Here is a 15,819-nt window from a genome sequence, read left to right as displayed (position 1 = left end):
AAAGATATGTTATTGATTTTTTACAGAGCGATAGGGAGAGGAATAGAGAGTTAGAAACATTGATGAGAGAGAAACATCGATCTGCTGCCTCCTGCACACTCCCCACTGGGGATGTGCTGGCAACCAAGGTACATGCCCTTGACTGGAATCGAACCTGGGACCCTTCAGTCCACAGGCTGACACTCTATCCACTGAGCCAAACCGGTTAGGGCTGAATTCCCCTTTACATTCATTGTAAAGGGAATGTGATTTTATTTTTACTGACTAAATTCTGGGTACATATCTATTTTTCAATCACATACAATTTTATAGAATGCTCAAGTTTCCAAGCTTTATACAATGAAAACCAGATTTAAAATACATACATACATACATATATATATATATATATATATATATATATATATATATATATATATATATATATAATTGAATTCAGAGAGGAAGGGAGAGGGAGAGAGAAATAGAAACATCAATGATGAGAAAGAATTATTGATTGGCTGCCTCCTGCACATCCCCTACTGGGAATTGAGCCTGCAACCCTGGGCATGTGCCCTTGACTGGAATTGAACCCGGGGCTCTTCAGCCTGTAGGCTGATACTCTATATCTACTGAACCAAACCAGCTAAAGCTGAAAACCAGATTTTAAGAATTAGAATTTGAACTTGAAAATCTCTTGAAAAGCAAGTTAGCATTTTATATTATAACCCATTACCATTCTTTGTTTATACTCTAGGCTTAGTTTTGAATCTTGTGATGATTCTGTTTTCATCCAAGGCACTAGTCAGGGGTCCTCAAACTTTTTAAAGTGGGGACCAGATCACGGTCCCTCAGAGAGCTGGAGGGCCAGACTATATGAACTACTAATTCCTACTGTAACACCTCGGCTGCGCTCACTGCCCAAAAAACCTGGCGGGCCGGATCAGACTCCTCTGCGGGCCGCATGTGGCCCGCGGGCCGTAGTTTGAAGACCCCTGTGACTAGATGATGGGGAGGGATATGCTTATAATTGGCATTTTAGTAATCTTGATGTTGTTATTATTTAGATAAATCCCAGAATTTAAAACTATGAAATATTACAGTAAAGATAACTTAATTCAACTTATAAAAATATACTAGAGATGCAGTGTGTTGATTTTAAAGTGTTTTCTTTATTACAAGGCTGTATAATTCATGAGTGATGATTAATAACTGTAAAATTTATGTTAGTTATTACTTAGCCCTGTATTAGATATGCTTATCCCCTGTTTTCTTGGCACTTATGCCTGTGTTTCTCCTCTTAGAAAGTAATATCTCTTTGTTTGTAAAAAGTTATTGAATTCAGTCTCATATTTTGATATGAAATGTTGAAAATTGAAGTATTTTTAATGTAGAAAATTTAATTTCAGTTATAAAAGTTTGTATTTTCCAATACCTGTTCTAGCATACCTAAAAAGTGACTTTTCATTTAATAGATCATCTCAGTTTGTTCCAGTAACATGTTTCTTTGTGACAGATCTTTAACTAGGAAATGCAGTGTGTGGTTTTTTTTTTTTTTTTTTTTTTTTTTTTACCTCTGAACGTCTTATGAAGTAGTGGCATTTTTCTACAGATGGTAGGAGAAATCAGTTTGGCTGGTTTTAAGAGGAAGGGTAATGACTGTCTAAAGAAGTTTGTCTGCTATATAGTCTACAATAAAATTTGATTATGGGTTTTTGGTGACTACTTTTAACCCTTACTATGCTATTACAAATCTGACTTTCCTTTGTATAAATGTATAAATGTTTATCATCAGACTTCAGCTTTTACACTTGACTATAGACTATCAATACAACACTCATTTGGGCAGTGAATTCCTCCCTTAAAGTCATTAAATGTATCGTAAATAACATTTTCTTTTATGATGCATACTATTGTCCTTACTGATGAAACAGATAGCATCAATCCTCAGAAGGATAGAATAAAGAAGTATGGAAGATGGGAAATCTGTGTTTGTTAAAAGAGCATCATCATCTTTGTTTTGATTTAAACATTCTAGCAATGACATTTTTCCCTTTAACCCTTCTTATTGGTATTATTAATAAATATAATCACTCTTGTTTTTATACAGGGTACCAAGCATGGTGTCCTTGGAAGAGACAAAGTTATATACTGGACTTGAATATGGTATGTGAATCCTAATCTGAGTAAATCTGCATAGTCTATTTTTTGTCAATTTTTCTACAAGGGTTAAAATGGCATAATTTTGTAGTTGTAATTTTCCTAGGCTCCTTTTTTATATAAAAATGAATATTAATTACACAATAGTTATATTTGCTTTTTCTGGAGAAACTAGAAAATTATTATATAAGGATAAGCTAGTACAAGATAGAAATTTGGGTTGATAAATATTTGGATATTTTCTATTAGCAGAAGCAGACTTTCATATACTCTAGTATTAGCTTAAATTTAGAATTGTTTTAGAACTAATATACTTGATATGAATGAGAATATTATAACGTTTATATATTCTATCTCTGTATTTTTCTACCATAGTTAAATTTTATATAAACACATATGCAAAGCATTTTATTTTGTTCACTTAATGTTCTGAATCTAACATTGGTAGAAATTTATTTTTTCCTTATTACTGGGTTAATGCTGGAGTTAGTTGCATACGTTAATTGCTAGCGTAATTTTAGCTTGCTCGATTTGGGTTACCCATAACTAATTAGAAAATCCTATACATTTATGGTCCCTAATTAGTGAATAGGGTCTTTGAAATATTGGCAAAGATGGGTTTTTTCCCTCCCTCTTCTATCTAAACAAGTTTTATAAGCAGGTCATTGTAAAAGTGAAGGTTATTCTATATCATGCTTAGTCATTAATCCAACTATTATAAAGGCCAACTCACTTGTTTATTTTCTCCCAGATACATTATCTCTTCTTTAAACAAACTGTTGATATAAACTTCAACAGTATGGGAGCATTTCAGTGTCTCTAAAATACCTTCTCATTTTTCTAAAACAGATCTATCCAGAGAGAACCACCGAGAAGCAATCGCTAGGGTCATAAGGAAACTTCTCAGTAAGTACATACATGCATTTTTTTTTTTTTTTTTTTTTACTAATAAATATTTAGGAATTTAATTCTGTAGCATATGTGCTTTTATTTAACATTTTTCATTCTCACTGGTGAGAATATCAGGTGGTCTTTTTTTTTCCTTTAATAGACTTTTAACTAATGTATTAGAAGTACTGTAGTAATTAAAATATTTTCACCAAAATCTGATTTCTTCTCCTTTTATAGACCATATACTTAATAATTCAGAAGATGATACCAAGTCCTTGTTTCTTATCATAAAGGTACAATTGTCATTTAATAGTTTCATAATTATTAATATGACAGGGTTTGATGCAATGACTTAGAAATATAAAATTTGAAATTCTTTGACACAGATTATTGGAGACCTTTTGCAATTCCAAGGATCTCACAAGCATGAATTTGATTCCCGTTGGAAAAGCTTTAACCTAGTAAAGAAATCAATGGAAAATCGGGTCAGTATTTTCTCCTACAGTTCTGAAATAATATTTTTAAAGATGTGTAATATTGATATAATCACCTGATTTAGTGATTATTAGGTATAGAGAGAAAGTTACATAAAAACAGTAATTTTCAAATATGATATCATGATATAACCAAAAGGATCCTAGGGAAAAAATGTATTTTTCTGAGACAAATTCTTGTTTATTTCCACAGTCTCTGAACTCTCAGTGGGAATTTGAAGCATGGTAACTTGACAATTGCATTAAAACTGCCTTGTAAAATACTGAAGTACTGAGTAAAAGATAGGAATTGTCCAAAAGCACTTTATATAGATCAGAGAAAAATATATCTCATGTACTTATACTTCAGGAAAAGTCAGGAGGGGGCTGGGGGGAGGGCAGTACAAGTTTCTCTCAGAGCATGGAAGAAAGAATACTTAAGTTAGCCATTTGCTCTTCTTGGCAGTTTTTATAGGAAATTTTCATTTAAATTGAGTCTTAAAAGGTTATGTTAGTTTCTTATTTAGGCAAGAAGTGCTAGACAGAAGGAATCCTATATAATAAAGAGCTAATATGCAAGTGGTTGTCATGCCGTAATAGCTCAGGCACAAATGAGCTCACGAGAGAGGAACGGGGACTAGCCTGGGAAAGGGACAAGCTGCCCGCCCCGTTGTCCCAGGCGCCTACGGCTGCAGCCGGCCTGGGCAAAGCTGGTCCAGGTCCTGGGTGCCTGCAACCACTGGTGGAGGGAATCCTGGGTCCTGGGTGTGGCGTGAGGCAGAGGAGCAGTTAAGGGCAATCAGGCAGGCAGGCAGGCAGAGATGGTTAGGGGCGATCAGGCAGGCAGGCGCAAGCGGTTAGGAGCCAGTGGCCCTGGATTGGGAGAGGCAGTTGGACATCCCCTGAGGGGTCCTGCATTGGAGAGGGTGCAGGCCGCACTGAGAGACTCCCCCTCCCCCTTATGCATGAATTTCATGCACCAGACCTCTAGTGGAATATAAAAGGGCAGGGAGATGTTACAAGCATGACTTGCTTTAGGAAACTGGCTGTTGGGAAGAGTCTAGGTGCTACACCAGGTCATTTATAATTTTTGCCTCAGAAAGTGCTTCAGTTTTATATTCAGGAGTGTCATTAAAGATTTTTTAACTAGATTTGGCTTGATTAGAGCAGTATTTAATTTAATGAATTTTGAAAAGCTATGTTACCACTGTGAAAAATAAGCAGTAAGGGATTGAGACTAGAAATAGGGAGGGTGGTTAAAGTGTTTTAATAGCCCAGATGGAGAAATAACCTGAATTTGGTCACTGGCATGAAGATGGAGATAAAGTGTTTTGAAAAAGAAGAAATTTGATGACCATTGTGACTGGGTAGAAGATTGGGGGTAAGGAATAGCTTAAATGATAATTTTCAGAAAAATAAAAGCTACTATATTCTGTAGTAAACTTATAAATATGTCGGAGTCCAGAAGTTTTCTTTATAGGCTGTTTGTGTACTTTGACGGAATAAGAACCAGCTCCATTGCTTTCCCATGCATGGGTCTATTCATAACTTATCAGCCTGCTGTGACTTTTTTGAACTAATTTTTCATTAAGGGTTTCAGAACCATCCACTGTTGTCATCATTTAGAGAAAAGGTTGAAGTGTTTTCTACTTTTTCTTTCAGCTCCATGGGAAAAAACAACATATCCGAGCACTATTGATTGACAGAGTAATGTTGCAGCATGAGGTAAATATCTTTTTAAAATCAAGATGACTTTTTTAAATGACAGTTTTGCAGATGAATATTTAATTACTTGTGTTACTTTATAATTAAATGAGCTTTTAGTACAAACTTTTGAGATTTTATTTACATTGATTCCTTTTTGTAGCTACGAACACTAACTGTTGAAGGTTGTGAGTACAAAAAGGTACATCAAGATATGATCAGAGATCTTCTTCGTTTATCCACAAGTTCATACAGTCAGGTAAGGCCTAGTCTACACACCACTCTCCTCCACTCTCCCATTTTATTACATGCAATCTAAATATCCCGATTTCAACAAGGGAGTTTAAATTTATTGGCCTCTATAGAACATCTTTCAAATTGTAAATATATTCGTTCTAATTTAGCTAGTCTCTTTTTTTTTCTTTTTCTTTTTTTAAATATATTTTATTGATTTCTTTACAGAGAGGAAGGGAGAGAGATAGAGAGTTAGAAACGTCGATGAGAGAGAAACATCGACCAACCTGCCTCTTGCACACCCCCTTCTGGGGATGTGCCCGCAACCAACGTACATGCCCCTGACCGGAATCGAATCTGGGACCTTTCAGTCCGTAGACTGATGCTCTACCACTGAACCAAACCGGTTTCAGCTAATTTAGCTAGTCTCTTAAAAATAATTATTTTTGGTATGTAATTGCTTCTCCAATTAAAAAAATTTAATTGAAGTTGATGGATAGTGCTAGTGTAATATTGCTGCCATTTAATTAAATCACATCATAAAGGCCATGTAATCCCTCCTAGGTGTTATGTTTGGATTTTAGGAAGCTGCTACCTTGTGAATTATGGGGTCTATCCTTTAAGGTAGTATGGGACCAAGAGATTATCTCTAATCACAGAAAACTGAAAAAAAGTAGAGACATTCATCTACAGCTAATTATTCTATATTTATAAAATAATATAAATTGGGAAACTAGTCTCTAACCCAGATATTTTACCTAAACTTACCTTTAAAAGGGCTTAAAATATGTACTGTGTGTTGTTTTTATATTTACACTGAAAATTTTGCTTATGTTATAAAATATGTAGTGATAACATTTGTATTGAAAAAGTTAACTTTTGTGTTTGAGAGAAAATCAGATTTTTCATTAAGAGTAACTTGGAATAAGAAGTTTAATATTCTGCTGATTATTTTACTGATCAAATGCATACTGGTTCCATTCAGTCTCTCCTTTAAAAAAAATACTTGTACTGATGTAACCTAAATCACAGATATGGTTGGTGGGTCATGCTTTCCTTTTGATAAAAAGATAATTACTTGTTTTTGTTAAGGCATTGCTTTGATATATTTTTCTATTATAGTATTTAAATTTTTACTTTGTGATAATTAATTTAGAAACTTTTATAGTTTGTCTAACATTGAATAAAAGTCCTCTGTTAATAATACTCTCTCTAGGTCAGAAATAAGGCTCAGCAAACATTTTTTGCTGCCTTGGGAGCGTATAACTTCTGCTGCAGAGATATTATTCCCTTGGTTTTGGAGTTCTTACGACCAGACAGTGAAGATGTCACACAACAGCAGTTCAAGGTAAAGTTATTTTTTTGTTTTGTTTTTATATAAGAATTTTCAAACATACAGAAAAGTTGAAATAAATAATTCTTTAGTGACTATCTGTATGTCCTTCATTCAGGTACTGTCTTTACCATTTTAAAGCTTTATTTACTTTATCTCATATCTATTTCTTCAGCCATCTTATTTTTTTATGTATTTCAAAGTAAGTTAAAGACATCAGGGTACTCCACAGGTATAGTTTATTTTTTTTCTCCCCAATTATTTACTTAAATTATTTATCAAAAAACGTTTAGGGTAATGTGACCAGCATGAAGGGGAGCCTAACATAGTAAGTTTGAGCAACTGAGTGAAAGCTTGTGTGATGAACACAGAGAAGGAAGGAATTGATGCAAGATAAGAAAAATACTACCTCTCATAGGGATGCAATATAGAGTGTAGGTGATATATAATGATCATTTTATCATCAGATAGAGAACTGGGCTGATTGAAAGTGATTTATGAAGGAGAATTGATAAGACGTGGTAGTTGAATGTGGTGGGACTGAAAAAAGGAAGTATCTAAATTATTAAGGTTCTGCATTGTACACCTGGTTGTTGGGTACGTCAGAGAGAGAAGACTATATTATAAATTAACTAGAAGCCCAGTCCATGAAAATTCATGCACTGGAAGAGGTATCCCTTAACTCTGCCTGCCCCCTCTCTCAAAGTCCAGGAGCCCTCAGGAGTGGGAGGCGACCCAGAGATCAGGGGAAGGTGACATCCCATCACCTTGAGGTGCAGTGCAAGCCTCAGCTGGCCCTGGTTACCTAAGCCTTGGGCAGCCCTGGGCAGCTGGGGCGCTGAGGGGACTGGAGACTCAAAAAGCAGGCATGTGGTGCTGCCTGTCCCACCTAAGGGCGGGCCCAGTCTTGCTGCATGCCTGCCACCCCAGCAGGAATGAGGGGACTGGATGCCGCCATCTTGTGGCTGTGGGCGCAGCCATCTTTGAGGGCATGGCAGTCAATTAGCATATCCCCTCCTTATTGGCTGTGGGAGCCACCATCTTTGTGATGGCATGAGGGTCAATTAGCACATTCCCTCTTTATTAGATAGGATTTGTTTGGACAAGTTTAATATATATATTTATTGCTTTTTTACAGAGAGGAAGGGAGAGAGTTAGAGAGCTAGAAACGTCGATGAGAGAGAAACATCGACCAGCTGCCTTGTTTGGACAAGTTTAATTTGAAGTAATTTCAATAAACTAAGGCAAGGCAGTTAGACATCTGAGTTTGGATTTAAAAATACTGTTTCAGTGTATATTGATGATAATTGAAATCTTTAGACATGGATACAAGAGCCTAAGAGGAGAGTGAGGCAGGGCCAGAGAGCAGATGTTGAGAAAACCTCATTAGAATCTTAAAAAGAAGAGGTAACTGAGAAGGGAAAGGTAATAAATACATAAGAAAATAAGGAGGAAGTATAGACGATAAAGAGACTTCTTTCTACAATAGAAGGAAGACTCAACCAGTGCTGTCAGTTGCTTTCTGGAAAGAGTTAAGCGGAGAACTAAACAAGTTCAATAAACTTAGCCTGTAAGGACAGGTCAACAAACTATAGCTTGGCCTCAGTCACTTGCTTTTATAAGTAAAGTTTTATTAGAACACAGCCATGTCCATTCCTTTATGTATTTATTGTCTATAGCTACTTTATGCTATAGTGACAGATGAGTAGTTTTAAGAGTGACTGTATGGCCAATTATCCACTACATGATCCTTAATGGAAAAAATGTGCTGCACACCTTTCCCTTCCTCATCCATCCCCAGTGTAAAAGGTGTAACTCACTGTGAGGTATGTTATTGATCTTACTGAAAGCATTTTAAATGTATAAAATTAGATAGGTTAAGTAATATCAAAATTGAAAAATGTCTATTAAATCAGTATAGGTGAGCTTAAAAAGTGACCTTAAGAGAACTTGTAAAGAGGAGTACAGCATCAGGTGGGTAAGAAGTCTGATCTTAGTTTAGTTAGGATAAATGTTAAGGAAATGTTTTGGTACTAATTGTTCTTTTCATTGAAAAGGGATACCTATTGAACTTTTATGACTGTAAAATACAAAGTATAATTAAGTAACCTAGTTTTTATATACTTGAGCAAGTACATGGGAAAGATATGTTAACTACTTTAGAAAGTAGTTATGTCCTACCCATTATGTCCTAAAATGCAAAGAGTGGTGTGTGTGTGTGTGTGTGTATGTGTGTGTGTGTGTGTATACACTTATTTATTTCATGATCTTTACTATATAGTTGTAGTACAAGAGACTTGGGATGGAAACTTTGTCTTAAAAACAAAATCCTTTCACTTTTATATTATCCATTTTTTGAGCTAGCACCCTATTAAATGACTTAGAGAAAATATTACTGATTGACACTTAAACATCAAATTCAAATTTCTAAAAGTAATATGACAAACAAATTTGTGAACCTATTGTGCTGAACAGAATCAAGAATTTAATCAGATGGGTGGGAGTGGATGGGGGTCCAAAAAAAAAAAAAAAGAATTTAATCAGTGTTTAGTAAATCTAAAACCATTGTGTAGGTGAGTGGCCTCTTAGTTCCATATTAATTTTTTCCTACAGGGTGCCTTGTATTGTCTCCTTGGAAATCACAGTGGCGTATGCTTGGCAAACCTTCATGATTGGGACTGTATTGTACAGACTTGGCCAGCAATTGTTTCTTCTGGTCTTAGCAAAGCCATGTCCCTGGAAAAACCATCAATAGTGAGACTGTTTGATGACCTTGCAGAAAAGATTCATCGTCAGTATGAAACAATTGGCTTGGACTTCACGGTAAGCATAGCCATTTTGTAATTCAGATTTTAGTGGAAATACTACCCTGTTAAAATGCTTTTCTATTTTTCTTATTTTTTTTTTCTGTAATAATCTTGATAATTAATTTTTAAAAGCATTTGTTTTGTTTTCTTTGTGGTTTTTACTGTAGATAGCAGAGTGGAATGGGAGATTGGAGCATGGCCAGGAGGGAGCTAGACTGCTCTCTTCCAAGGGGCCACAAAGGGTTATTGCATTGTTGTAATTACCATCATGCCCTGTACATGCTGTGGCCTCATTTTTCAAAGAAGCGATATTTTACAGTGCTATTCATACTGGCCACTGGGTTCATAATTTATAGTGAAGAAAATAGAAATGAAATGATTTGACAAATGAAAATGTAGAGAATATAGGTTCCTGGATGCTCAAATGGAGAGATGTAGCAGTAGATCATCTACAAATCTTCAAATGCATATTAGGCACCCATTAGAATCGGGATGGCCAAAAGAGATGTGAGCACAGTTGAATGCTCCTCTTTTCTACAGTGGTTATGTTGGCGTAAAAATCACTGCTCTAAATGTATTCCTTTTTTATGACACACTTTTGCTATTTATAGCTGTCGTTAGATTAAACTGCTAAAAAATTTTTTTTTAATTTCAATGTAATTCACATTCCAAACATTCACTCAACAATAGTGTATTCACAGGGTTGTACAGCTATCACTACTCTAATTCAGAACCTTTTCCTCAGTCAAAAAGAAACTGCAACAGTTACTTCCCAGTTCCCCCATTCCTGTGGCCTCTGAAAACCACTCGTCTATTTTCTTTTCTCTGTGAACTTACCTGTAATGGACATTTCATATAAATGGAACCATACAATATGTGGCCTTTTATATCTGGCTTCTTTCACTTACCATAATATTGTCAAAATTCATCCATGTTGTAGTATGTGTCAGTACTTCACTTTTCCCCCTGGCTTTTCTTTTTAATAAGATTCCCAAGTCATGTGTTGAAATAGCAGAAATGCTTCAACAATCAAAAAACCCCTCTACCAACCAGATGATGCCTAGCTTAGAAGAAATAAAAGAAGGACTTAGACGCCAACAAGTAAAGAATGCTGATGCCCTAAGGTAATTAAACGTGCCTACTTGTCAAAGAAGATTACATTATAGATAGTGAGTTTTAGATATCTAAAATGTAGGTGAACCATAACTAAGTAATAAAATTCACACATCGATTCTGTAAGAAATAAAGAAATGTGAGGAAATGATCACTGTGAAGCTCCCGGATTGACACTTTTAGCCAGGGGTCCTCAAACTTTTTAAAGTGGGGGCCAGATCACGGTCCCTCAGAGAGCTGGAGGGCCGGACTATATGAACTACTAATTTCTACTGTAACACCTCGGCTGCGCTCACTGCCCAAAAAACCTGGCGGGCCGGATCAGACTCCTCTGCGGGCCGCATGTGGCCCGAGGGCCGTAGTTTGAAGACCCCTGCTTTTAGCTATGGAGTTGGGAAACACCATCTTAAAATAAACTTAATCATACTATCATATCTTTTTTCAGTGTGATTTCTCTTTGATTTTTAAGTACAAATATCAGTTATTAAAAACTAACTCAAGTTTCAACACATTTATCTCTCATGGCACTTATAAATAATTGCTTTTTGATCAGATTTATACAAATTTGGTATCAGGATATCAGTAACCTGTTTCTAGTTTTTTGAATCCAAAGCACTTCAGTGCTTCAGTGATAAAACTCAAGCAGGGGCCTTCCTATCTTGATTTGTTTCTTTGCCTAATGAATATGCTTATTAATTTTTTCCAATATCTATATAAAAATATAAACTTATATAGTAGCCTACCTTATGTATACACTTGGAGTGCCGCATGGGCAGACACTCCCAACTAATGATCACTACTCACAAATTGACTTTTGAACGTCCACTCAGGAACAGTTGAGTTGCTCTGTACCTAGCATAATACTTTTTTTGGTTTTCTTTGTACCCTTCAAGTTCTTTTCCCAGTGTCTCTGTTTATTCATTTGCTTTTACCCTGGTTTGCTTCTCACCAGTGAGAGGTTGAATCTAGCCAGAATTTGAATTTATATTATCACTTTGTCTATGTTCATCTTAGTACTTTGTTAAAACAATACCTCACCTGAACTTTTTTTTTTTTTTTTTTAAAGGAACTATGAAAATTTGGTAAACACTTTGCTAGATGGTGTGGAGCAGAGAAATCTGTAAGTATATAAAATTTTTAATTCTCAAAAATTGAGAATTAAATTTTAATTTTAAATACTACAGGAGTTTTCTGTCCTGGAAGCCATGAAAGACTGTATCACAAAAGTATTGTGGTCTGATTCATGAATTTACAAGACTAAGAGAGGAAGTTTGGGACTAATAATAGGAGGGATGTTCTTCAGTATACCTATTTTAATTTGGGATACTTAAAAATGTTTCAAATTCAGTTGTGTTTTTTTGTTTTGTTTTTGTTAAGTTGTTTTATGAGCAATATGTTTTGTTATTTTGTTTCCCCCTCCCCTTTTTAGGCCCTGGAAATTTGAACATATAGGCATTGGGCTTCTGTCTCTGCTCTTGAGAGATGACCGAGTGTTACCTCTTCGTGCCATACGTTTTTTTATTGAGAATCTCAACCATGATGCAATTGTAGTTCGAAAGGTAGGTATCTTATTTTAGTTATAATCTTGGGTTTGATCATTTTTACCTCACATGAAGCCTTTAAATTCTTCACAAACAAGACACACTTAATAAATATCTTGGAGTGCATTGATTTGAAGTCCACCTCTTTGGGTTGAGAGATGATAACTCGGCTAATAAATACATGAGGACATGTTTGGACACTACCTTTCAACACTGGAGAGATAGCAGGGAACAAGTTTACAGGTTAATGGGAAAGATTGACCTATAGAAGTTAATTCTATGAAGTGGTACAGGAAGCGAAAGATGTCTGAGGATACAACTTTTTTGTTTTACTTGCAAAGTATTCGAGGTGGGGTACAAGGTGGGACTGACCTTTGCTAGTACATTGGAGAAAGATCCTTAAGAAATGTTTTGGCTGAGATTTGAAGAATGGGCATGTACTGGTGTAATGAAGAAAAGATCAGAGTTTTCTAGGCAAAGACAAGCATGAAGGATGAAGGTCCAAGAGTAAGAACTGTGAGTGACTCCTTCCAGGTCAGATTTAGCACTTACATGTGCCACCGGGTATCACTGGGTGAGGTATTTCTAGATTCTTGAAAGAAAATCCAGCTTCTGCTTTGATTAAGCAGGCAACCATTAAAGAGATTTAAAAAGTTGACACATCCACCTTGTTTGGTTTTCAGATGGCAATCTCAGCTGTTGCTGGTATTCTTAAGCAGCTAAAAAGGACCCATAAAAAGCTGACCATCAACCCCTATGAAATCAGTAAGTACTACCAAATCTAATTAATAGTGCTTCTCAGCAGACTTGGAAGTTTTTTTTCAAAGTATTTAGTTCTTGATCTCAAATATTTTTCTAAACAAACTATACAAGTATAAAATCATTTTAGTACAAAGTTTAAAATCTATACTTATAATAGGGTAATATGCAAATTGGTCTGGACGCCATCACATAACTACAATCAGCAGGAGTGTGGGGCAGCGAGCTACAAGCAGGGGAGAGCTACAGGAGGGCGGGGCAGCGAGATAGGAATGGTGGAGAGCTACAAGTGGCTGTGGATGGGGCAGCCAGCTGAGGCAAGCGGCAGCAAGCTTCTCAAGCATGGATTCGTGCTCAGGGTCACTAGTATTATAAAGGAAAACAGTTAGCTTAGTAAAGACTAGATATACTTGGTCAGCCTTGCCTTGTGCCAATTGTAAGAGAGTTCTGTTATGAAGGCAGAGTCACACTAATCCTATTGATTAAAAGTTGAGAATAATTATGGCACACATATTTTTAAGTTCATCAAATGTAATTTGTCTTTTCCTCAGGCGGATACCCTAAATCCACCCAAATTCTTGCTGGTGATAGGCCTGATAATCATTGGTTGCATTATGATAGCAAAAGTATACCAAAAACTAAAAAAGAATGGGAGTCAAGTTGCTTTGTGGAAAAAACTCACTGGGGATACTACACCTGGCCACAGTAAGTACAACTTCCCATGCACTTTATTATTGAACTGATGATCTTTGATGCAATTTGTTTATCTTTGAACTTCTGGGGATGTTCAGAAGCACTTGAAGCAATTGGACTCAATCACCAAAAATACACTGTTAAGGTTTTCCCTTTTCCTCTTTTTCTTGACTACTGCCAATGCTATGCCTTGATCCTGCCTCTTTTCTTGTTTTCCCACTGAAACCTTTAGGCTTTCTTAGTCCCACCATTATATGTCTAGGTGTTTGTTAATAGCTGCTCTTAATTATATTCCTACCTATTAATACTAAACATGCCTAAACCAGCCCAGAGAAATGCTTGTTTATCTCTTATTGTTGACTCCAATAATTTATGTCATAAGGACACAGTGATCTGATGGATTTTTTAAGGCCAGGGTTGTTAGTGATGTACTCCTATCCCCAAATGTGGCATCTAATTAGAGTTTATTAAAAGTACCTTTAATGCATACTATCCACGAAGCTCTGTTATATTTTCTTATGTGTATTACAATTTAAACTCTTACTGTATAGGAATATGGTTGTTTATGCTGGTGTAGAAGAGCAGCCCAAGCTTGGCAGGAGCAGGGAGGATTTGACAGAGGTAAGCATTCCATTTTCACCGTGAGAGCACTCACCCTGGTTCAAATGCAGCTTACTTATAGTCAGATACATTTCAAATTCAGTTCATTTTTCTCCCCAATTTGTGTGTTTCAGTATAATTCTGGGTTAAATAGAGTCTGACAGAATAGGGGAGAATAAGGGAGGTGGGTAGGGTGGAGTAAGGGAGTACACATTTACTGGTATTTAACACAGTGCTGTACTGAAACACACAAATTGGGAAGAAAAATGAAGTCTTTTTGTATCTAAGGTTACTCTCAAGTTACTACCCCACTTGGCACTTACTTGGGCACTACTGTGTATAGTTATTGGCTTGTTTTCTGTACTATTTCTGTCTAACAAGCTTCTTGAAAGCAAGGATAATGACTGGCTTTGGTTTTTTATTGTATGTAAATGATAGTTACCCAGTACATAGATGTTAATAGATTTAACTTAGAACTCATTAGTCTTCACAAATCATTTGTCAGCTTGAAAATTGACTTAAGGACTTTTAAGTTTATGTCTTCCTCAATTAAGTTATTAGTGTAGCAGACGCATTTTCTAATTCTGAACAAAATTTATCTTTCAACTTCTGATGCTATATAAATATGGAAGTAATTTGCTGGAATTGGGTGTGCAGTTTGGGGACTTTTTCTAAATTTCACACAGGATGGTACAATAGCATAAAACCTTCATTTCCTAAGCAGATTTTTGGATTTTAATTCATAGTGTGAGAAATGGAATCCATACTTGAAGATGAAGGAAACTTAGCTACTTTTATGGATTTTGCATTTTTAGGAAGTGATATTATATGGATTTTAGAAAGCCTTTATGAGAATTAAAAATTTTCTTTTAAAAAAAATATATATTTTCATTTATTTCAGAGAGGAAGGGAGAGACTAAAACATCAATGGTGAGAATCATTGATGGCTGCCTCCTGCATGCCTCCTACTGGGGATTGTTGAGCCTGCAACCCAGGCATTTGCCCTTGACCAGAATCAAATGTGGGACCCTTCAGTCTGCAGGCTCAAAAATAGCCACTGAATCAAACCAGCTAGGGCTAAAAATTCTTTAGAACAAAAATAGCAGCTTACTGTTCGCTATCAGAACTTTTTAGATGAATTTTAATGTTTTCAGAATTGTTTTTAAATACATTTTAAACATTTGTTCTTTTCCTTAAACTTTACAGGCAGAACAGATCATCTTTGATCATTTTTCTGATCCTAAGTTTGTTGAACAATTAATTACTTTTCTATCTTTAGAAGACAGAAAAGGAAAAGATAAATTTAATCCTCGACGTTTTTGCCTCTTTAAGGTAACTGTTATTTATATGCCTTCTTCATAAAGCTTAGTGACTGTCAGTTTGTAGGTTTATATGTTTTTAAAGTATTTGATCAAAATTTGAATTTAGTCATCTCTTATTTTCATTTAAAATGCCTCTGGAAGGTTTGCCGATCATATTGATCCTAGCACTCTATATTAAAAATGATTTTCCCCCTTATTCTTTGTAATCAG

At 35.7% G+C, this 15,819-nt stretch overlaps 1 protein-coding gene across 2 annotated transcripts in view; it reads left to right on the top strand.

Annotated features, from left to right (window-relative positions):
- The window catches only part of PSME4 (proteasome activator subunit 4), an 85,460-nt gene that overhangs the window by 54,384 nt on the left and 15,257 nt on the right, over positions 1-15,819 (top strand). For both annotated transcript variants that reach the window (XM_084900798.1, XM_084900799.1), the window contains exons 21-35: positions 2,090-2,145; positions 2,989-3,045; positions 3,268-3,323; positions 3,417-3,515; positions 5,166-5,228; positions 5,371-5,466; positions 6,658-6,789; positions 9,388-9,597; positions 10,569-10,705; positions 11,761-11,814; positions 12,124-12,253; positions 12,919-13,000; positions 13,546-13,699; positions 14,239-14,308; positions 15,494-15,619. In XM_084900798.1, the coding sequence (XP_084756924.1) occupies positions 2,090-2,145; positions 2,989-3,045; positions 3,268-3,323; positions 3,417-3,515; positions 5,166-5,228; positions 5,371-5,466; positions 6,658-6,789; positions 9,388-9,597; positions 10,569-10,705; positions 11,761-11,814; positions 12,124-12,253; positions 12,919-13,000; positions 13,546-13,699; positions 14,239-14,308; positions 15,494-15,619 (1,522 nt within the window). The remainder of the gene's footprint in view (positions 1-2,089; positions 2,146-2,988; positions 3,046-3,267; positions 3,324-3,416; positions 3,516-5,165; positions 5,229-5,370; positions 5,467-6,657; positions 6,790-9,387; positions 9,598-10,568; positions 10,706-11,760; positions 11,815-12,123; positions 12,254-12,918; positions 13,001-13,545; positions 13,700-14,238; positions 14,309-15,493; positions 15,620-15,819) is intronic.

The sequence above is a fragment of the Pipistrellus hanaki genome (assembly GCF_964339955.1).
Source record: "Pipistrellus hanaki genome assembly, chromosome: 12".
In the NCBI taxonomy this organism is placed as follows: Eukaryota; Metazoa; Chordata; class Mammalia; order Chiroptera; family Vespertilionidae; genus Pipistrellus; species Pipistrellus hanaki.
This window is presented reverse-complemented; position numbering and strand designations above follow the sequence as displayed.